A 24,918-nucleotide genomic window follows, 5' to 3' on the forward strand; every position below is an offset into this window, starting at 1 on the left:
GCAGTAATTTTTTTGGGATTTCTGAGTCGATTTCTGATTTAGAAAGGAATATTAATGAACTGGAATTTAAAGCTCAAGGTGGAATTCTCTCGAAGCATGAGTGGGATCAATTAAGGCAATGTAGAACTAATCTCTGGAGGCTGTATAGAATCGAAGAAAGCATTTGGTTTCAGAAGTCAAGGACTAGATGGATTAAAGACGGGGATAGAAACACAAGGTTTTTCCATCTGTCTGCACTGAACAGAAGCAAAAGAAATGAAATTTTAAGCTTGAAGATAAATGGGAATGTGGTTTCAGATCCTCAACAGTTAAAGTTACATATTTCAGAATTTTTTAAGGCAGCCTACAACTCCAATTCAACAATGGAAGTGGAGGACTTACTTCTGGAATTTGCTAAGCTGTCAGGGGAACAGTCTAACAAACTTGAAGAGCAATTCTTAGAACAGGAAATTTGGCAGGCTATAGTATCATCAGACAGCTCTAAAGCTCCATGACCGGATGGTTTCACAATGTGTTTCTTTAAAAAATGCTGGCCAAGTTTAAAGGAACACGTGTTGAAATTTTTTGAAGATTTCTATTTTGGAAGGAAATGGGAGCATGGTGTAAATCATGCTTTTATCACACTTATTCCGAAGAAGCTAAATCCGGACAGTGTAGAGGAGTTTAGACCAATCAGCCTTGTAGGCAGTTTAAACAAAATCCTCTATAAAGTTTTATCGAAGAGACTGAGTTGTTGTGTTGGTGATATTATTAGTCAATCTCAATTTGCCTTTATACCGGGGAGACAGTTGTTGGATTGTGCTTTTATAGCAAATGAAGGGATTGATTACTGGAGAAAACAAGGGTTACAAGGGGTTGTCTTCAAAGTAGATTTTCATAGAACTTACGATTCTGTGGAATGGCCAATTTTAATCAGAGCAATGTCAAAGATGGGTTTTGGCAAGAGATGGTTGTCGTGGATATCTCAGTGTATATCAACAACTTCAATCTCGGTTCTTGTAAATGGGTCTCCCTCGGAAGAGTTTCCTATGGCCAAAGGACTTAGGCAAGGGTGCAGTATATCTCCGTTACTGTTTAACATTGTAGGTGAGCTGCTTCATTTGATGATAACTAAAGCAGTAGACAGGGGTCTGTTTCAAGGCTTTGTTATTGGGAAATCTGAAAACTCTGTCCGGTTGTCACATCTCCAATTTGCCGATGACTTGATCATTTTCTGTCAAGCTTCTCTCTCCCAGATTAAAACTGTCAAGAGAGTGTTGAGGATTTTTAGTATTATGACAGGGTTGCATCTAAATCTAGCTAAGAGCAATTTGTTTGGTATTAATGTGGAAGAGGAAGTTTTAACAGAGTGGGCATTAGCAGTGGACTGTTCAGTGGGTTCCTTTCCAACATATTACTTGGGACTTCCTCTCGTTGCTAAGAAAAACTCATAAGCTCTATGGGATCCAGTTTTCATGAATTTTAGCTCCAAACTTGCCGGCTGGAAAGCTTCTTGTCTCTCTCTGGCTGGCAGGACAGTTTTATTGAAGTCGGTGCTAACTTCCTTACCAATATTCTTCTTATCTCTTTTTAGAATGCCTTTCAGTATTGGTAAGAAGCTCAATTCATTAATAGCCAGATTTCTATGGGGGGTAATGAGGAAAAAAGGAGGATACACTGGGTTAATTGGAAATCAGTTTGCAAGCTTCTGAATTCTGGTGGTCTTGGTGTTCTTGATGTGAATCTTTTTAATCGGGCTCTTTTGGGAAAATGGGTGTGGAAGTTCGCCAATGAAAATAATTCTTTATGGAAAAGTGTGTTATGTTGCAGACACAAGGTTAGTTGTAATTCCATGTCTATTAGCAAGGTGTTTACGCCCAAATCTTCTTGGATTTTGAGAGGTATTGCTAACAATTTCTTGAAGAACGACTCGGAGGGTGAATGTATCAGATCACACTCTAAGTTGAAAGTGGGAAATGGAAAGTCTATTTCATTTTGGACAGATACATGGGCTGACGAGTTTCCTTTAAAAAAATCTTTTCCCTAGAATGTATGTGCTGTCTACAAACAGATGGGGTAAGGTTGCTGAGTTTGGCTGCTTTGATTTGAATGGTTGGGTGTGGAACGTCGAAACCAGAAGGAATTTGTGTGACTGGGAATTGGAGCAGTGGATGGAATTGATGACAAAACTGAATGGCTTTAAACTGACAGAATCAGTAGAAGACTTTCTTTCATGGTCTGCAAGTGAGGATGGAATGTTTTCAGCAAAATCTTGCAGAAATGCACTCGGGAAGGTGTTTGGGGGTTTTGATATATGGTTAAAAGGGGTGTGGCAGGGATTATCTCCTCCTCGTGTTGAAGCTTTCCTGTGGCAGCTAGCTCATCAGAAAGTGACAGTGAGAGAAGAATTGGTGAAAAGAGGAATGCAGCTAGGGGATGAAACTCTTTGTCCGTTTTGTAAGGAACACGTGGAATCAGTGCAACATATATTTATTTCGTGTGTTGTAGTTTGGGAACTATGTAATAAGATAGAAAGCTTTTGGGATATAGCCTTAGTACTTTCAAAGGACCCACCTTCTTTGCTCAGTTCTTGGGGTGAACTGAGGGGGAAATCGTTGATTTGGAAATTTATTCCGGGAGTAGTATTTTGGTCGATTTGGAAAGCTAGGAATGCAATGGTGTTCGAAGGTGCTCCCCTTGATAGGATGTCTCTGTTTTTTATTGCTAGATTCAGGTTATCTAAATGGTTTCTAGCCAAGTACCCTAAGTTTCCTATTCAGGAGGATGTGCTGATTGGTGATCCATCTCTTGCAGACGATATTAAGGCTCTTAATCCTAAGAATGTTCAGGTGATTCGCTGGTTCCCACCCCCTGTTGATTTTTTGAAGATGAATGTTGATGGAGCTGTTAGACTTAATGGCACAAATGGAGGTATAGGAGATATTTTGAGATACTGGAACAACTCTCTTCTGACCTTTTCAGAAAATATAGGTCAAGGTCCCCCTCCGATTGCTGAGTTAAAGGCTATAAAGAGAGGAATTGAAATCTATATGTCTTGTTGGGTTACTGTTAGAAGGTTGATTGTGGAAAGTAACTGTAAGTCGGCTGTGGAATGATTACTGACCCCAACTTTGGCCCCTATTTTTATCTTACCTTTAGTTAAGGAGATTGCATCACTCATCTCGGATAGGGTGCACTCAGTTAGATGGATTCCAAGGGCGTGTAATGGGGAGGCTGATAGTTTAGCAAAGATGGGAATTGGTTGATTGTTAGGCATTATCAGTGGGTTTTATTGTTTGAGTTTTTAGGTTTTTGGTTGTTAGTTGAGTGGTTAAGTTTGTTGTGTTTTTCAGTTTGGAGTTTTTGTTAAATATTATGTAATTTCGTACGAGTAATAAAATTTTTAAGGCACTCTTCCTCCCTTTGCAGATTAAGGAGCTTATTATCAAGCTCCGTTAATCAAGGAGGAGGTTTTTAAAGAGGCCTGCTATTCCTATAAAAAAAAAATAAGTTGAATTCTACTATAATTAATTTATATATTTTCTTTAAAAAAATTAAATTCATAAAATTTATATAATTTTTTTTACAAAACTGAAAAGAAACACCCCTTAGGGTTTAAAACTAAGGCTAGGATTATACCTTTATTAGTAACCATAATATAAACAAGCTATATAATATTTATTTTTTTTATAGGAATATTAGGCCTCATTAAAAAACCCCTTCATGATTAATGGAACACTGAAAAAGTTCCTTAATCAGCGGAAGGAGGAAAAGAGTGCCTTAGATTTTATTAATAATAAACTTAATACAATATATTACAAAAACCTAAAACTCCTTGAAGGAAATCGACAACCTAAATAGTTACAACCTTAAAAACAACATATATATTAACCAATTCCAGCCTTAGCTAGAGCGTCCACCTCTAGATTAGCTGCCTTATTAACCCATCTAATAACACCTTCACACAGTCTAAGTTTTTCAATAATATCTTTAACAATGTAAGCATAAACAGCATGACATGAAACGAAATCCCTAACCCAGTCAACTGCCACCCTACAGTCACTCTCAATTATCAACCGATCCTTTAATCTGTGTCGTATAGTGTGAAAGAAAGATAAGCCCTTTAGGATAGATTTCAATTCCATCAAAGTAGGAGGACCAGGACCTGCGGATTCCTTGTAAGAGTCAATGATTGTCCCGTTATCATCTCTCAAAACACCACCTATCCCACTTCTCTTCCAGTCAGTAGTAGTAGCAGCATCGACATTTAATTTGATGAAGCCCTTTGGGGAGGGGATCAATTAATCACAGTTGCAATTAGTTTGGAGTTAGGAGAACAAGAATCCCCTAAGGAAGGATCTGAAATAAGCAAATCCTTAGAGATCGAAACCTGTTTGTACTTAGCTAAGTACCATGAAGCTAGCCTGAATCTAGCTAAAAAGAAGAGTTCTGCTTGATCTACCTTTCCTCCTTCAAAAACAATATAATTTCTGAATTTCCAAATTGTCCATAGGACAACCCCTGGAATAAATGACCATATGGTTGAATTAATCCTTAAATCAGCCCATGCTAGGAGAAATATTTTTGCATCAACATGAAAGATAGATTGAATGTTCCAGAACCTAATGAATTTATTCCAAATGCTCTAAACCACCGAACAAGTAAAAAATAAATGGGAGGGTGTCTCATCAAACTGGTTGCAAAAAGGACACAACAAGTCATCTATACCCATCATACCTCTTTTAACAAGAGCTGACTTCACTGCCAACTTCTGTAAAACAACTTGCCATACAAACGTCTCCACTCTTAGAGGCAGTAATCCACTCCAAGCAACATTCTTCCAGAAATTAACATCTGATGAACTTGAGGTCCCTGAATAACACTGACTAACACAAGATTTCACAGTAAATACCCCATCTCCAGTGCCTTTCCAGACCAGTACGTCAGATGAATCAACCGAAAGGGAAATATTTGAAATAATTGTCACCAAATTAGACCACTGCTCATATTCCCAATCATTCAATTCCCTTCTTAAATGTATATCCCAAAACCAGCTGCCTGAGCTAAAATCACCAAACTCAGATAATTTTCTAGTTTTGTTTAAGAAATGGAAAACAATCTCGGAAAAATGATCTTTAATGGTTGATCCATTGCCCAAACATCTTGCCAAAATCAAATCCTACCCCCATCGCCAACTTGAACAGAATAATTGCTTCTAATTTTACAGCCAGTAGGGTCTATTCTGTAATGATTGTTCACCACGGATCTCCAAATCCATGAAAATTTGGATGTAACCTTATTGTCAAATAGCAGTAAAGAAGAGTCTAAATTGTATTTAGAACAAATCAATCTCCTCCATTCCGCATTTCTTTCATTAGCAAACTTCCAAGACCATTTTTCTAATAAAGCTCTGTTTACCTTGTCAATGTTTGGAACCCCCAATCCACCTTCGAATTTCGGTTTGCACACATTGGGCCAACCCACCCAATGAATCTTGTTCTGACCATTTCCTCCACCCCATAAGAAGTTGGACATGATAGAATTGATTGACTTGTACACCGAAGCCGGAACTTTAAACAATGCCAAATAGTATGTAGGAAGCGAGCATAAGACTGAATTAATTAAAACTAACCTCCCTGCCATAGAAAGAGAGGATGCCTTCCAACCTGCCAACTTCTTGTTGAAACTATGAACCACTGGATCCCATAGGGCAAAAGAATTTCTTTGTGCTCCCAGAGGTAGTCCTAAGTATTCTGAAGGAAAGCTACCAACAGTACAACCCACCGAATTTGCCCAATCTCTTATTTCCCCTTCATTCATATTCATCCCAAATAGTTTTGACTTCTTTAAATTCAACTGGAGACCAGATATAACTTCGAAGACTCGAAGTACTCTCTTCACGTTCATAACCTGCTTTTTAGATGCACCACAGAATATTATTAGGTAATCAGCAAATTGAAAGTGGGATAATTTGAAAGTTCCCTTCTCCCTGCTAATAACCATACCCGAAAATAACCCTTCTGAAACAGCCCTACGAAGCAAAAGATTAAGGAGTTCCCCAACTATGTTAAATAACATAGGATACAAAGGGCAACCTTGACGAATACCCTTCGCCATTGGGAATTCCTATGTAGGAACCCCATTAACCAAAACTGATATAGAAGCTGTTGTGACGCATTTCGAGATCCAGCTAATCCATGTAGAACCAAAGTCCATTTTCTCATTACTCTGAAAAGAATAGGCCAGTCAACTGTGTCATATGCCTTTTTAAAATCCACTTTAAAAACACAACCCTTTAAACCTTTCTTCCTCCAAAAAATCAATTCCCTCATTAGCAATTAAAGAGCAGTCCAAAATTTGTCGACCTGGGATGAAAGCAAATTGAGAAGGACTGATAATGTCTGAAATGCAGTTCCTTAACCTCCTTGATAGACACTTAGATAAAATCTTATATAGCCCACCTACTAAACTTATAGGCCTATAATCATCGAGGCCACCAGCATTCGAAATCTTTGGAATAAGAGTAATGAATGTATGGTTTACCCCATGTTCCCAATCTTTTCCCAAATAGAAATTTCGAAAGAAAATCGTAATATCTTCCTTTAAAACAGGCCAGAACCTCTGGAAAAATCCCAAATTTAAACCATCCGGCCCTGGGGCTTTGTTACTGTCACAAGACTTCAAGGTTTCCCAAATCTCATCTTCAGAAAATTCTCTCTGTAACAACTGATTCTGATCCAGTGTAATTTTGCTAAAATCCAGCCTTATGTCATCAATTTCCAGAGTTGAACGCTCATTGTAAATTTTGAAGAAGTAATCCCTAACTGCTGCCTTTATTGCAATCGGATCCTGAATCGTAATTCCCCCAAAATTCAGTGCATTCAATGCATTTTGCTTCTTTCTAACTGTAGCACAAGTATGAAAGAATCTTGTGTTGCGGTCCCCATCTTTAATCCATTTTGATCTAGAATACTAGAAACCGATCTGCTCCTGAATTTTAAGCAGTTTCCACAATTCTGCTCTGTGAGAGTTCAAATCTGCTATTAATTCTCTGTCTGAAACACCATGCTGCTGCTGTTGGACAGCCTCTAACTTTTGAATTTTCTCTTCTAAATCAGAAATCAAAGCTTTTGGATACTGATCTCTTCTCCCAACCCAGTTCTTAATTGCACCTTTGGCATTCTTCAAAATATTAAAAACACCCATTTTCCTTTGAGTTTTCTTACTGTTTTGAACAGATGACTTAATCAAGTCCTCAAAACCTTCCTCATCCATCAAGTAATTGAATAATTTGAAAGGTTTTTTTACCCCAATCTACACCCCTATTCTCAATAATTATAACATTGTGATCTGACACAGACCTTGGAAGAATGGACTGAACTATATCAGGGAATGCTGCCAAAAACTGACTATCAACAAGAAAACGATCCAGTCTTACAAAGGTTGGATTATCTTGTTTATTTGTCCAAGAAAATCTGCCTCCAATCATAGGTAAATCAATAAGACCAGATTGTAGGATAAACTGACTGAAAAGATTCATAGAATTTCTGTTCTGCCCTCTGCCAATCTTCTCTTCTTCATACAAGTAAACATTGAAGTCCCCTCCTACACAAACCGGACAATTCTGATATCTTAGAAAAAGACTTAGTTCTTCAAAAAAAACTTGTCTTCTCCTCCTCCACTGAAGGACCATAAACATTGATGAAGCCACAACTGAAATTGTTGGCTCGAAATTTACCCGTTATGGCTATAAATCTCCTGCTAACATGCTGATTTTCCAATTCGAAAATATTATCATCCCAACAACACAATAAATCTTCTCTGTTTTTGTTTCTTGCAACCATAAAAAAGAAGGATAAATCTTAGAACATAAATTTTGAACAGCCCTCTGTTTTTGTTTTTTACCCAAACCCCTAACATTCCATGAGCAAATGATTAATTTTGTATTCATCATTGAAAATAAATGTCGATCTCCTTAAATGACCCCAATCAAACTAACCACCTCCTCCAAGATCACCTTGAATGATACCTGTCGATACTCTCTCTAGGCTTATGATTTTTTCTAGAAAGGCTTCTTTTCCTTCCTTGAAAGACACCCCCAAAAGCTTACTAACCTCCCATGTAGCTAAAGCTTCTTCCAAAAGATTTGAAAATGCTAGAGAGTAGGCTGTATCAATGCTCACATGATCTAGTGCTTCCCTTGTCAAAATTCTTTTGGCTCTTCTGATCAGCAAACCAGGTTTGAATCTGGAGCATTCTCCTTCTGAAAAACAACCTTCAATCTCCCTATCCTCAATTTCGTTCAATGAGCCTCCAACAATAACAGAATCTTGTTTCTCATTTGAAGTCAAGACTGCATTAGAACAAATCTGTAGAGAAGTATTAAGATCCACCTTTTCCCCTCCCTGACTAAATATGATTTCCTCAGATTCAGGGATGAACTTCAGAATATTCCCAAACCAGTGTATCATGTTCCTCGATCTCTTATAGACCCTTTTAAAACTACACATACTTCTAGTTTCTTATAGGTCTGATTGAGTTGTAAACAACCTCTTGGAACGATTTAGATTTCTACGCCTAACGTTATTACCGGAAGAAATAGAACTAGAATTAATCAGCTTTAATTCTGCTTCAATACCTTCTTTTCCAATACCAGCAGACTGTTCTCCATTTTGGCAAATCTCCATCACTTCGATTAATCTGCTGTCATTTTCTGGAGATTTTTTTTTCTGAACCATTTCCCCAAACTGGTTAATTTGGATTCCTGGTCCAGAAGGAATAACCTTAAAATCACGTAGCCCAGGCTTCCCAAAATCCTCAGGTTGGTCCAGAGATCCATCAACCGAAAAATTTGAATTTCTAATACCTAAACCGGCAAACTCCCCCACATTTATACTCCCAATGTTATGACTTTCTGACAGCCCACAATTAGAGACTTTTCTAAGGGAGGAAAGTCTTGAAGGCTGTTTTTCTTTACCTGCTCCTTCAGATCCTGAAAAAGCTCCCTGATCGAACCAATTGTCAACTCTCAGCCGATTTTCTATTGCTGCACGTGCTGCAACTTTCTGTCTTTCCGAATGTAGGCTGTCTTCTTCATCTACACACTGCAACTCTTCAAAATAACCTCCATCAGAATCTTCCACCGGAACATCACTGAAAAAAGAACTTGAAAAATCGCTTGCCGATCCAATCTTTATACTAACTTTAAAGGATCTTCCATGTGAGGCAATCGTGGTAGCTTCCGGAACAACGAAAGGACTTGTCACCCTCAATAGAAATCTTGCCAATGTGAGGTCTTCTCTATATCTTGTAGCATCGTGTATGTCAACCAGTGTTCCCCATCTTCCTACTACCTTATCGAAAAAAGATACATTCCAGCAAAACAAAGGAACCCCAAATAATTCCACCAAACAGAAAGCCATAGGGACACCCTCATCATTCAATAATAGTTCCAATCGGTCGAACCATAGATTCATAAGCTCCTTCCTATTCATCCAAATATCCATCATCTCCTCGGTTGAGTTAAACACTATGAAGCAAGAGTTCCATACATGGCCCCAACGAGCAATTTAGACATCAATACCATCTTTAGCTAGAGCCTTCTTAATCAACTCAATCTGTAATGATTGTTTAACAATCCCTGTTAAAGACCTTTTAACCCAACTTGAACTTTCCGATGGAATATACATTTGTAAAATATTTTTCTTAGCTATCTCCCTGTGAGAAACATCTGAAAACATATCCTTATTCCCCATAGCACTTCTATAAGACAGCAAAGCATCTTTGTAAGATCTGGCATCCCTGATACTTCTGTTAGAGTTATCCACCTCGTTGGACTTTGAAGTATCTGCAGAATCCTGACTGGAAACCTTCTTTGAGAACATGTTCATCCCCACTACCCTTGATCGAGATTCTTTATATCTTGCAAGACTCACTGAAATCAACCTCCCATCTATTAATATACCATTTAAGGCTTCAAGAGCCTTCTTCAAACCAATCTCACTCTTAAAATGAACAAAAGCAAAAGTGGAGAATTTGTATTTTGGATTTCTTGTTTCTTTAGGAATAAAAACTCTAAAAATTAGACCATGGACTAAGAAAATTTCCCTTAAAGAACGACGAGAAACCCTCCTACTAAGGTTGTCGACGAACACCGTCCAAACCTCATCGGAAACTAACTTTTCTTTCAACTTCTCTCTCTACGTCTCTCTCACTCATTTTTTTTGCTGTATAATATTTATTAGTAACTCAGTTTGACTTATGCGTTGACTTAATTCAATATAAGTTGATCCAATTCTATATGAGTTGACCTAGTTTGATTTTATGGATTGATCCCATTTAACATTATGGGTTGACCCAATTTGAATTTTGACATTGGTTCGAGTTTTGACTTTATGGATTCGGGTCGTTTGTGTTTTGAGTTTTTTTTACTCGGAAAGAACAGGACACTATCTTTTCAATTTATTATCATAGTAATTGTTTCCCTCCCATTTAAAAAGGTTGTTCCACAAAATCAGGAAAGCTTGTATTGTAAATAACTAAAATCATAATGACAGACACTAAGCAGAATTTATTGGATTCACTCACCTTGGCCAAGCTTTAATATAGCAGCAGTAATAAAGACAGATAATACTTTCTTGAACACATCACCCTTAAAGATGGAACTGAGTTCACCAGTGCCATTCCAAGCAACAATGATCATAACCTTGCACAAATCAGGCACTATCAATTCAACACCATGCCAAAAAATACTCAAAAGGAAAAAATCATTTGCAAGAGGCAAGTTCTACCTGCAAGCAGAGAATGAAAAAACTCCACATTCGATCAAAGCTTCTAAAAACATGCCAGAATGAGCGTATCTCAACAAAGTTAACTTTCCCCACCCACCGGTTCCTTGTAGGTAGTGGCTTGTGCTCCTACACATAAGCCACAAAGTGTAAACAGGAAATATTATAAGAGAAATCATTCTTGGTAAATAACAATTAGACAGGTGCCCTTTATTGCCACCTTCCAACTTGTTTTCAATAACCGACACAACTTCCAAATCTCAAGTCATTTGGAGTTACAACTACATACTCCAATTCCCTTAAAACTTACCATCAAAAGACTGACTTGTATACAATTATAGGAAACAGAACAACTGGGACTCATTAGAAACAGGATATTGACATTTCTTCAACTCTAATGTCTGGCACAAAGTCAATGACTTGTGTAAATTAAGCAAATACGAAACATGCAAGCTAGGACAGACAATAGGACAATTTGCTAAATCTTTTGAACTGCCACAATATATTTGGACAAGTTCCAAATCTCCACAGTCAGTTGGAGTTGCAACTGCGTACTCCAATTTCGTTAATCCTTACCATCAAAAGACCGACTTTTATACCATTATAGGAAACAGAAAAACAGAACATTGGAGGCTCATGAGAAACAGGAAATTGACATCTATTCAACTCTCATGTGCCCGCTAAAAAGTCAATGTCCTAAGTAAATTAAGAAAATACAAAACATGCAAGTTAGAACCAACAATAGGACAATCTGCAAAATCACTTGAATTGCAACACTAGATTTAGTTATCCAAACCCTCTAGATGCAAGAATCATACAACAAACTCTCCACTCCCAAAAGAACATTCTTCTTTTGTTTAACAAAAATGCAAGGTCAGTTTGATGTCCGAAACTAGAGATTCAAAAATATGCTTACCCCATTTTCCTTGATAAGTTGTTCAACTTCATCTTCATTTTTATCTGGCCGACAAAAGAAATCAGCATCTGTACGCATTGGCCAACCCAATCGGAAGCAATCAACAGACCTACAATAAAATAAAGGTAAATAAATCACTATGAGTACAATGTGGATAGATCAAATTAAATTAAACATCCATACCAGAAGTATTCATTTAAATCATCATAATTTCTCCATTGTGAATGCTTCGATTTCCCTCGTTTACTCCTTTCAGCTTCCTACAATGGAAGTGGAAGACCAATTCTCCAACATCATCACCTTTTTTATTTAAATGGCACACAGAGAGGGAAAGAAATGGATGCAAAAGTGGATAGGAATCGCATATGATACCTTTTGAATAACTTTATAGATAGGTGTAACGACCTTCTTCAGAAAAGCTTCCTCCTCGCCTACATAGGCTGGCTGGACATTTTCCCCCGTCAGTGAACTGACATTTCCAGCTAGCATACCATAAAGCTCAAATGCCATCTACAGAAAACAAATAAAGAAGCATTTACGATCTACTAAAGCAAAATAGATCCATGACATTATTGCTAGAAACACTGCTCGCTATACAGAATTACAGATATTACACAACTTCAGCCCAAGACGAGTAGAAGAAACAACATTGAAAATGTCATTACGGCAACAAATTACAAGGCTAAGTTGACAATAATGAATAAGCAATAAAGCCAATTCAGAACACTTCTATTTCATTATCATTGACAAGGTACGTGTCGAGGTGTCCATAGATCAGGCTAGGTTACATATGTTGAACCTTCCATTTTAAGAACCACGCATGAAAACTTGAGTGTAGCAGGATGACTTTAGCCAATTTTACAAATGTATAAACTTATCAGCAATCATCATTCAAAATAGCAGCAATTAGCACCAGATGCAATTCAAAACCCCAAAAGCATATTACCATTTTTGGCTGAAATGAACTAACAATTTTTTTTTATAGAAAGTAGGCCTCATTAAAAACCTACATTTTTTTTTTATAGGAATTGAAGGCCTCATTAAAAACCCCCTTCTTGATTGTATGAGCTTGTATAGAGGCTCATCAATCAACGGAAGAGGGAAAAGAGTGCCTTAAAAATTTTATTAACCATAATAAAATACATAAAATACATCCAAAAGCATTTCCCAAGATAACCAGGAACAAACAACTACCCAAACAGGCCTACCAACCCTGTACAATTCTGCAACGACCTGAACTTAGTCTGGCCTGTAACCGATCGGCCAGAAAACCAACACAAAACATTCCCACAAAATACTTGATGCAATCAAACAATCCCCTCCTTAGCTAACTTGTCAGCTTCCACATTGCAACTCCTAGGAATCAATCTCAAAACAATATCCTTAGCCGAAATAGATGCCCCAATTTCCTCCACCATCGAACTGAAAAAAACTGGTGCAGAGTTTTGATTAGAAATCCAATCCACTGCTGTTTTACAGTCGCTTTCTATAATTAATCTTCCCTTGTTAGCCCATGTCGAAGAGAAGAAAAACACAATCCCTTCCTTAATAGCTTTCAACTCTACTAAAATAGGAGTTCCAGGCCCTACCGCTAAAGAGAAAGTGGCTAAGGTACTCGGGGTAGAATCTTTTAAAATCCCACCTATACCACCTTGCAACCTATCCCCTCTTACCGCCCCATCAACGTTTAGCTTGAACATATCTATAGGCGGTGGAGTCCAACAAATAGCCTTCTCATGGACATGATAGTACTGAGACTTATCTGCAAGCGTTGGATCCCCAACTAAATTGTCAGAGTTGATACTAACCAAAGGATATTTAGCAAGAAACCATTTTGCCAATCTAAATCTGGCAAAGAAGAACAAAGATGAAGTGTCGACCTTCCACTTTTCGAAAACAACCAAATTCCTAACCTTCCAAATTGACCATAAAACAACCCCTGGGATGAACTTCCAAATGCTAGAATCCTTCCTTAGGAACGACCAAGAACACAAAAGTGAAATGGGGTCTTGAGGAAGAGCAGTAGAAATATCCCATAACCTAAGGAATTTGGTCCATAACTCCCCTGCAACCACACAAGAGAAGAAAAGGTGTTCAACAGATTCTTCATGCAATTGACACAGTGGACAAAGACCGTCTTCCAAAGGAATACCTCTCTTCTTCAACTCCTCTCTAACTGCCACTTTACCATGAAAATACTGCCAAAGGAACGTTTCCACCCTAGGAAGAGCCAATCCAGCCCAAACCCACTTATTCCACTCGAACGAACCTTCTAAACTACTATAAAAAGACCTCCTACATGACTTGACCGAAAACAGGCCATCACCTTTCCCCGACCACCCAAGAAAATCATCCACTGAATCCGACAAAGATACATTTTCAATCAAGGACATTAATGCAATCCACTGATCCAGTTCCCAGTCGAGTAAATATCTTCTTAACTGGATGTTCCACGCCCAAACATTCTGCACGAAACCACCAAACTCAGCTACTGTCCCCAACTTATTAACCGATAAAGCAAAAATTCTTGGAAATTGTGATTTTAAGGTTGAGTCGTTGATCCACACATCATGCCAAAAAACAATTGATCTGCCATTGCCTATGTGAATCTTTGAATTAGCTCTCAAACATTCCCCAACCTCATCGTTTTTGACATAATTATTCAAAATTGCTCTCAAATCCAAGAATCGTGAGGAGAAGCAACCTTCATTATTGAAAGAGACAGATTACTAACGTTGCTCTTGCAGCAAATCATCTTTTTCCACCGACTGTTTTTATCATTTGCAAATTTCCATACCCATTTCCCAAGCAAAACTCTATTAATCAACCTCAGATCTAAAATTTCCAACCCTCCTTCAAACGCTTGACAGACAGTTTTCCAGTTCACCCAGTGAACCTTTTTCTTCGCTGTAACATCACCCCAAATAAAATTCGCCATTAAAGAGTTCAATTTCTGCATGACCTTCACAGGAATTTTAAAAATTGATAGATAAAATATCGGCAAGCTGGACAACACAGACTTAACCAGCACTAATCTCCCTGCCATCGACAAAGAATGAGATTTCCAACCTGCTAATTTTCTGTAAAAATTCTGAACCACCGGTTCCCACATACCCACTGAATTCTTCTTTGAACCAAGCGGCAAACCAAGATAAGTCATAGGAAAAGATCCCACTCCACAGCCCGCCATCCTAGCCCATTCTAATAATTTGACCTCATCCACATTGATGCCATACAGATTACTTTTGGACAGATTTAAGTGTAGCCCTGACATCACACTGAAAATCCTCAAAACTCTCTTAATATTAAGGATATGAGTAGGAGAGTCTTTGCAGAATAATATAAGATCATTTGCAAACTGAAGGTGAGTCAGATGGAAAGAATTATCGCACCTGCCAATACTGAACCCTTCAAAAAGACCCAGATCAGCAGCCTTGTTCAGCATTAGATTTAAAAGTTCCCCAACTATATTAAACAATAAAGGGGACAAACTGCAGCCCTGTCTCAAACCTTTAGTAATATGAAATTCCTCAGTTGGAGACCCATTCACTAATACCGAGATTGAGGCTGAAGAAACACAACACTCTATCCATGAAATCCATTTTTCACCAAAACCCATACCCCTCAGAAGTTTGAAAAGAATCAGCCATTCAACAGAATCATAGGCCCTGAGAAATCAACTTTGAAAACAATTCCAAATCTCCCCTGTTTCCTCCAATAATCAATGCCTTCATTAGCCAAAAGAGCACAGACAAGCAATTGCCTACCCGGAATGAAGGCAAACTGCGAGGGACTAATTAAATCTTTAATAACAGCAGCAAGCCATTTCGACAGCACCTTAGAAATAATTTTGTATAAGCTGCCGACAAGGCTTATAGGTCTGAAATCTTCAACTTCCTCAGGATTGAGTTTCTTTGGGACTAACGTAATAAAGGAGTGATTAACCCCATGTTCCCATTCCCTCCCACTATGGAAATCACAGACAAATTTCATAATTTTATCCTTCAAGATATTCCAAATTTTTTTAAAGAAACCCATATCCGGACCGGGTGCCTTGGCGCTATCCGAAAAAAAGATCGCATCCCGCACTTCCTGTTCCGAGAAATCAACCTCAAGACCCTCTTTTTGCTCAAAAGACAATTTAGCAAAATTCAGGTTGATATCACCCACCTCTAAAGTAGACTTAGCATTGTAATTTACTTTGAAAAAATCCTTAATAGCAGTTCTAATCTGATTTGGATCAGCAATTAACACACCATCCACTTTCAAGGCCGAAATTGCGTTAACTCTATTTCTATTAGTAGCACATAAATGGAAGAACCTCGTATTCTTGTCCCCATCCTTAATCCACTTCATTCTAGATTTCTGCAGCCAAATACTCTCCTCCTTCCTATGCAAAATCCACAGTTCAGACCTCATCAGCATAAGTTGATCCCTATCACGTGGAGAAAGCCCCCCACCTTGAGACTTCAACTCCAATGCATTAATCCTAACTTCCAAGGCTGAAATTTGATCAGAAATCCCCAAACGATTTTTGTTGGACCACTGTTTAATCACATTTTTAGTACCTTGTAGAATGCTAAACAGCCCCCTTCGACCATTAGACAAGTTAATAGAATTCTGAACCACCCCATCAAACCCTTCTTCCTCTAAAAGGTAATTAAAAAACAGAAAGGGTTTAGGGCCCCAATTCTCAACATCTTCTAGTAGCACTGGATTATGATCCGATAAAGACTTTGGTAGCATTTTTTGAACAACTTTCGGAAAACACTGCAGGAAACTACCACTTAATAAAAACCGATCAAGCCTTATCCAGGTGGCACCTTCCCTATTATTGCACCAAGTAAAATTCCCACCCACTAACGGAAGGTCCAAGAGATTCAAACTATGAACAAAGTTCGAAAAAAGATCAATTGAATGCCAATTCTGAGCCATTCCAATCTTCTCCACCGGATCAAGATAGGCATTGAAATCCCCCCCTAAGCAAACAGGCAGGCTTAGACCTTGCACATAATCCATCAAATCTCTGAAAAAATCCTCCTTATCAGCTTCAACAGATGGACCATATACATTAATAATAACACAGTCACAGTTAACCACCTTGAGCTTCCCTGAGACAGCTATGAATCTACTGGTCTTAAATTCACTTATAACTTCAAACAACTCTTCATTCCACAAACAAATTAAACCACCAGCAGACCCATCCGCTAATTGGACACTTCTACCTTTCAGAAGTTTTCCCCCCAACTTCCTCCATAAGCCGATTTTACAGGAACTCGGCTTAGATTCCTGAAGCATCAAAAAGACTGGTTTGACATTGCTAACAAGTCTAGCCATTGCTCGAATTTTTTCCTTCTTCCCAAGACCCCTAACATTCCAAGAAACCACTTTAAAATGGGACATACGAAAATAAAAACTACAACCCCTTATCAGCTCACAACCTACATTCACAAACTCCTAGAAGACCCTTTCAACTCCAATTTCATAATCTCCTCTTCCAGTAAATGCTGCCCCCTACGAAAGAAATCCCCAACATGTCACAAACTTCCCTCGTAACAGCCGCCTCCTCCCTCGCTTTAACAAAGACGAGTGAGGACTCGGACGTTGCACTATCCTGAACCAGAACGTCTGGGAAAATACCTCTATCCCCCCTACAAAATACTCTCTCATGGAAACAAATAGAAACTTCACTCAACGAACAAACACTACCAGAGCGACTAGGAGCAACCTTAAACTTCCTATGATTTGCTTGACTTCTTGCACAAAAGGCTTTACCCATACAGAGCCTATCTGCAGACAAAGAATCATCTGCATTCTCCCTAAGACTTTCCTGATCAGGCCCATAGACCTATCGCATGCCCAAACTACATCGAGCCCAAAAACTCGATCATCGCCCTCCTGCCCCAAAATGACTCCCCCCGTGCTCCACTCCTTTCCACTCCTATCAATAAAAAAATCTCCCACATACTGCTGACTAGGAACAACACCAACATCTATCCCCTTCTCACGTAAATCAACCCCCAAAGTATTATTTAAATCTCCATTACCATTCACACACCCCTCGGAATGCGAGTGTCCCCCATGTGAAGAATCCCTAACCCATGCCTCCACCTTATTCTGAGAGTCTGACACCGAATGCTTTCCCCACTCCCATCATGCACTACGAGGTCATCTCCTAAGCTCCTGACTGGAGATGACTCATCCCAAGGATCCACTGAACCAACTCCATCATCAGCATCCTGTAACTCAGGAAAGAAATCTTCACAACAATCCACCTTAATCTTGATACAAAACGATCTACCGAACGCATTAACATTAAGCTGAGGAGGGATATCAAAAGGACTCTCCACCCTTAGCAGCATTTGAGCCACCCTAAAATCATCTCTGTTCAAAGTATGATCCTGAATTTTCACCAACTTGCCCCATCTTGCTGCCAAACTAGTAAAGAAAGAAACATACCAACACTTTAATGGAACACCCATCAAAGACACAGCACAAAATGGCAAAGGTTTGCACTTCTCGTCCAAAACAGGCTCCAGCCTATCGAACCAGAAGGATAAAGCCTCCCACTTATCTTTCATTATAGCCTCTTTTTCCTCTATTGTCTGGAAAACGACTAAGCAGGCGTTTTTAGCAAAACCCCACCTTATCACTTTAACACCAAATCCTTCGTTCCTTAAAGCCTTCTGCACAAACCCAATATCGTAAACCACCTTACAAATACCAGTTAATGACGATTGGAGCCAAGAACTATCCTCCAAGTGAATAAATATATCCGAAGATTTCTTCCCCTCCCTCAAAGCTTCAGAGCTGCCCTTACTCTTGGCCTCACCTTTCATCACGCCCACTACCGTATCTTTGTAAGACCGTCCATCACAAACCTTGTTCATCATCTCCTTCTTACCAACCGCATCAACAGGGGAAAAAGGCCTTTTCCCTGACCGCTCCTCAACGCATTCAACTGCAGACCCTCTCGATCTAACGCCCATTCTGCTCCTCGCAACACTATTCCTCTGATATTTCGCAAAGGACACTGATATACGCCTCCCATCAATGAGTACATTATTCAACTTATCCTTTGCATTTAGCAGATTCTCTCTGCTTGCAAAGTGCACAAAGGCAAACGTACAATACTTATAATTTGGTCTCCTATTAACAAGAGGAATAAACACCTTAGTCACCTTGCCATGGCGACTAAAACGAACCCATAACTCACTTCTATTCACACTCATACTAAGGTTGTCCACAAATGCAACCCAAGAAACTCCTCCAGGCAAAGATCTCCCTTTGTCTGAAGAAGCACTCCCCCACGATCTCTCACTCACTCTCTCTCTACCTCACACTCATAAGAAACTTTTATTCACAAGAGCCAAATTACAAAGACTGAACAAACTCCTAGACTTTCTACTGAAGAACATAAGACTTAAAACAAACCACCTAACAAACAGGAAAATACACTCCTGCTAATCAACATGAACTAACAATTGGTCAGCCTCAATCAAACATCAAGTTAGATAATCTCTTGTCACTAGCAAAAAGAAAAATGTGATACTATCAAAGGATGACCTATACTAATTTTTTTTTTTGATAGAATAAGGCCTCATTAAAACCCCCTTCTTATCCTCCATGTTACAAACATAACATGACGGACATTGGAAGGAGGGAAAGAGTGCCTCTAACTTTTATTAATAGGAACAATAATACACCTCCACATCTCAACAACAACAACTTCTTACACAACAAAACAACCATAATTCTGAAAGCATAAAACACCCTAATACACTTTTAATAGTAACAACCAAGACAACACCTTAACAGTTACACAACTAAAATCAGCCTATGCCAGCTTTAGCTAATTCATCAGCTTCCCAATTAGCTGCTCTCGAGATGTGCCTTGTGATAATACCCTTCCTCTCCACAGTAGAAGCTATATCCGTTACCAAGGATTGGAACAAAGTAGAACTAAGGATCGGATTATTAATCCACTTCAGAGCATTAGAAGAGTCTGATTCCAAAATAATCCTCTGTTTTGAAAAGAAATCAATTTCAACTTCCTCAATAAGAATCAACCCTCTATTAATAGCCAAAAGCTCCGCGAGTAAAGGAGGACCTCCCCCAACCTTCTCTGAAAATGACCCAAGCACCAACCCGCTGCCATCCCTAATCAAGCCACCTATACCACCCTTATCCCAATCTTTAACCATTGCACCATCAACGTTTATTTTTAAAAACCCTTCCGGAGGAGGACTCCACCTGGAAGAAGGAAGATTCTTCTTATGCGAATTGCCAAGTTGATCTGCAAGTTTTAAATCACCCATCAAAGAATCGAAATGAAAGTGAACATCCTTGACTGATGTTTCAAACCAAGAAACAGTTCTGAAACGTGTAATGAAGAACAACAACACTGGATCAACCTTCCCATTCTGAAAAATCACCTCATTCCTACATTTCCAAACAGACCACAATACTGCTCTTGGAATAAACTTCCATATGTGAGATCGTAGCACTAGATCATCCCAGGCCATAAAGAAATCCATCAATGAACCAGGAACCACAAAGAAAACATTCCATAATTTTAAAAACTTAGCCCACAAGACCCATACCACTTCGCAGTGAAGAAACAAATGAGCGACCGACTCATTATACTTCCTGCACATAGGGCAGACAGAGTCTTCAACCCCAGTTACTCCTCTCTTCAGCAGTTCCTCTTTCACCGCAACTCTATGATGAGCAAGCTGCCAAACGAAAGATTCCACACGTGGTGGAGCTACTCCTTTCCAAACATATCTTTCCCAATTGCTTTCTAATTCAACATTACCCTCTCTATCAAAATAAGCATTCACACATGATTTTGCTGTAAAACAGCCCGCTCCATTTCCCAACCAAATCCAACAATCTTCCTCAACTAGGGACATATAAGAGTTGTTCAACAGAGAAATAATTTGCAGCCACTGTTCAACCTCCCAATCTATCAAATTCCTTCTCGTTTGAATATCCCAAACCCAACCCGCATCAGAATGCAATCTGAATTCTGCAACCTTACCCTCTTTTTTTTTTATAGGAATAGGAGGTCTCATTAAAAACCTCCCTCTTAGTTGCCTCTTGTGAAAGAGGCAACTAGCGGAAGGAGGAAAAGAGTACCTAATTTTATTAATGACCCATAATTACATAAGATACAACTTACATAATAAACTTCCCTAGATAAAATACATAACACTACAACAACAGAACACAACACCTCAACCAATCCCCTCTTTTGCTAACTTGTCTGCTTCCCAATTACAGCTCCTTGGAATCCAATTAATAATAAAACCCCTAGCAGATACATAGGCCCCAATTTCCTCAACCAAAGAGCTACAAAACGTTGGGGCAGAAATAGGTATCAAGATCCAATCCACTGCTTTCCTACAATCACTCTCGATGATAAGTCTTCCCTTCGTTGCCCACTCCGATGAAAGAAATACATCAATTCCCTGCTTAATAGCTTTTAACTCAGCTAACATAGGAGGGCCTAGTCCCACACCCATAGAGAAAGAGGCTATAATAGAGCAATTGGAATCTTTCAAAACTCTTCCAATTCCTCCCTGCAGCCCATCCCCTCTCACCGCCCCATCAACATTGAATTTAAAGAAATCATGAGGGGGCGGAGACCAACAAATAACCTTCTTCTTCTTATATATCTTAGTATGGATTCTGTCCGCAAGCGATGGATCCCCTATTAATAAGTCAGCCTGAATGTTACTTTGTGTCAATCTTCGTGTCACTTACTAATTTTTTTCTTACAGAAGTCAAATGCCAATAATACAGGAAAGAGAAGTTGGATAAAAAGAACATGATCATCGTCTCCATACACGTTATACACAAGCCTTATCCCGTTAGGCTAAAATCCTAAAAGGAAAATACATGAGTAGGCACATTTATGAGAAAAATTAAGTGTTTAGAGCATACATGATGATAGATGTAGCAAAGGCATTCTGGCATGAACCTCAAGTTCGCAACTTCACCCCATATTAGAAGGTACAAACCCATGTATAATAATTTTCGCTGTTGCACTTCCTGTTGAATGGTTGGCAACCTGCAGATTCAAATATCAAGAAGAATTAAGAGAAAAATATGGGAAATATATTCCTTAGAACAAGATGTAGCTCAACATCTTGAAAACTAGGGTTTAATAGCAGAAGGAGAGACATAAAACAAGCATATACACAAAAAAAGTGCATCCTTTCCCAAAGTCATAGAGAGGTGTACACTTTGATATGTTGGAACACTATTTACTTCAATACTAACTTATTTCATAGCATGCATCTCCCTTGAAATATATCCTACAAAGTAGCATAACAGCTTCCATAGATGCCAAGTAGTCCAGCTAAATTTTACTGCTTAATAATACCATAGCATCTTACCAGAGACTGCTTTTGCGATCCAAGTACTTGCACCACTTTTTGTAATTCTTAAAAAGTTTCTTCATCACCTCTGTCAGTGCATGGTCATCCAACTGTGCAAGAAAAAGAAGTAACAATTTTATCCCAAAAAAAGAACCATATTTCCGCAAGATAGAATCAAAAACATTTTTAACAAACCCATATCAAGAATGTGCACCATTGCTCTTCAAGAAGATAAATTTTATCCAAAGGTTTTGCTAATTTTATGATTTCTCGTGATAGTTAATAAATTTTTTACAAGAAAGGGAGGCCTCGTTAAAAACCGTGATAGTTAATAAATCATTACTACAACTTCAATAAACCTTTGCAAATTAAACTCTCAAAGAATCAATTGTCTAAATGCGCTTTATAACTCATTTTTAGATATGACTTAATGAATTATTTAATATAAAAAGTGAAGAAAAAATTATAGTACCTAAAAACTACTTGATGTACTAAGTTGATTTAATAATTTTATTCAAGAAAATTTTTTATAGTCAACTACATTAATCTTAAATGTTCCTTTTAACAGTAATTTTTCCCCTTTGAACTTTTGATCAAAGAAAACATATATATAAAATATATCACTTATAAGAGGTAGGTGTTGGGTTGTTTTTTCTTTTGTTGGAGGTGTAACTTAGGAATAGGGTGATTGTCTCTGGGGCTTTGTAGTTGAGGAGGTGAGAGTTTTAGGTGATTATGGTTTTTTGTAATGGTGTCTATCCCCATATGAGGGTATTCCGTATTTTTGTATGTACTGGGAGTTTTATTTAATGATATATGAGGTACTCTTTTCTTCCTTACAATGTTCGTTAACATACTTGTTAATATGTGGACGAATAGGAAGGGAGTTTTTAATGAGACCTCCAACTTTTATAAAAAAAATCACTTATAAGAGGTCAAATACAAAATATACTTGAAAATTCAATTTCAATAGCTTACAAAAAACTATACATCATAAATTCAGTGCTTCTAATTTTTCATATCAATGCTCAACTTTTCATTGTTGAATTCTTTCAATTTACAAACAGCACCTCTAACAGTTTTTGGCAGAGAAGAAGAAACCGTAGTGTTCGCTTAGTAGTGCCAAGAATGAAACTACATAAGGACTATAATAGAGATCTATAAGGTAGTGAAGTTACTTAAAATAACTGGAAAAAATGAAAAAGAACAATTACAAACTAACGTTGGTTAATAGGGGTCCACTTTCCACCACCAGAATATTTAGCCAAAAAATGTTTGTCCCAAAAATTGAAAAGGAAAAAATGCATGTATGCATACACATGGAACTAAAAATGCCCTTTTGGTTATCGAACAAACTCAATAGCACCATAATAATAATTTACCCCGGAAAAAGTTTAGGGACTGATCAAAACTTTGGATAAAAATTTGCAGATGAAATAGGCAATCAATAAGATAAAAAGGGGATAGACGTAGCCATCGTCATTCTATATTTGTGATAGAGGTTCATGCTGACAAAGAAAGAAAAAATATCAACTTGACATTTGACAAGCACACCTTGGGTTGTTGATCAGGCTTTGGAAATTGTCGTATGTGGACATTTGCAAGCAATAAGATCATATGTTCCCTTTGATTTGCTACATTATCTTTCTGAAGAGATAACAACTGATATGAGTATAGGTCCAAAAAACAAATTGAACAAACTCTCAGCAATGTTTTACCATAAGATTTCAAAAATTAAGCACACAGCACAAACTTCACTTGTCAAAAAGATAAAAGAAAATGTACTTCTAGTTTGTTTATGTTTCACCTGAAACCCAAATGTTTCTTGAAGCCAATCAAGAATGTCTTCATCTTTCTTTCTCTTGTGATTATTGGGCCAAGGAAGACCCCTTGTGTTGCGAAGAGCATAAACAGCTGCTTGGATCTGCATTAAAGTAAATATAAAAAAAGGAAAAGAAAATTGTTAGTTGAAACAGATTATCAGAAAATATACAAATTTAAAACGTACCTCAGGATATTGCATAATAGCCTGGTTTGCACTGTCAGGATCAAGAGGAAGGATGTTGTACGGGACCAAAATCTGTGTTTGTTCTGCAACCTTATCTTGAGCTTCCAAAATCTGCAACAAACCTTAATAATTATAACATCCTTCACATACAGAGATTTGAAATCAGAAGTTCTAATTTTCCATTAAATTAACCTCAGCCAGTGAAAGCATAGTCACATGGATCACGGTACGCTCCGGTACGGAAACATGGAACAGGATCGCAATTCGCTAGGTCCCTAAAATTCGGTACGAGGGGGGGTAGACTCATTTCGGATCGCTTCGGTACGATGCACCATATAAATTGGTACGATGTACCAGTTTCTTAGGTTGCTATTTTTCTACAAATTTTATAAGTAACTGCAACACTTCAAATATCTTAGAGTAACTTCAATACTATAGATTTCATTCAATAACTTCAATACTTTAAAGTTCAAAACAAATTACATAAACTCATAAAGTCATGAATAAACTTGAAACTTTAAAAGACGTGATAAAACTAATAAAACAAAGCAGGAAAAGAAATAAAAAACAAAAACTCAACCAGCACAAACTCTTAATTACGTGACTTGGATCGTTTGACATAATAATAATAAAAATAAAAACAAAATTCAATCTAATAAAATATAGTTTTAACATAAAAGTTACTTTTATACTAAAAAACAAATAAGGCTCTTTGTCTTCCCACTTCCATTTTCAATTTATCTCTTATTTTGCCATCTCTCTCTCTCTCTAATTCCCTTCATTTCTCCTTTCTGGTTTCTCTTCTCTCCATAATCGAAGATGCGTGAGATCCTTCACATTCAA

At 38.0% G+C, this 24,918-nt stretch overlaps 1 protein-coding gene across 2 annotated transcripts in view; it reads right to left on the reverse strand.

Annotated features, from left to right (window-relative positions):
* Nucleotides 1-24,918, reverse strand: part of LOC120150385 (callose synthase 3-like) — a 49,592-nt gene that overhangs the window by 15,094 nt on the left and 9,580 nt on the right. The window contains exons 6-15 of one of the 2 annotated variants that reach the window (XM_039163068.1): nucleotides 24,076-24,186; nucleotides 23,875-23,991; nucleotides 23,622-23,714; nucleotides 22,086-22,177; nucleotides 21,631-21,757; nucleotides 12,055-12,192; nucleotides 11,866-11,942; nucleotides 11,683-11,791; nucleotides 10,770-10,895; nucleotides 10,567-10,684 (exon numbers count right to left, since the gene is read on the reverse strand). In XM_039163068.1, coding sequence (XP_039018999.1) covers nucleotides 10,567-10,684; nucleotides 10,770-10,895; nucleotides 11,683-11,791; nucleotides 11,866-11,942; nucleotides 12,055-12,192; nucleotides 21,631-21,757; nucleotides 22,086-22,177; nucleotides 23,622-23,714; nucleotides 23,875-23,991; nucleotides 24,076-24,186 — 1,108 coding nt within the window. Of the gene's footprint in view, nucleotides 1-10,566; nucleotides 10,685-10,769; nucleotides 10,896-11,682; nucleotides 11,792-11,865; nucleotides 11,943-12,054; nucleotides 12,193-21,630; nucleotides 21,758-22,085; nucleotides 22,178-23,621; nucleotides 23,730-23,874; nucleotides 23,992-24,075; nucleotides 24,187-24,918 lie in introns of both variants that reach the window. The other variant, XM_039163067.1, reaches the window with a different exon arrangement.

Source organism: Hibiscus syriacus, unplaced genomic scaffold, assembly GCF_006381635.1.
Source record: "Hibiscus syriacus cultivar Baekdansim isolate YM2019G1 unplaced genomic scaffold, ASM638163v2 tig00111022_pilon, whole genome shotgun sequence".
Lineage (NCBI taxonomy): Eukaryota > Viridiplantae > Streptophyta > Magnoliopsida > Malvales > Malvaceae > Hibiscus > Hibiscus syriacus.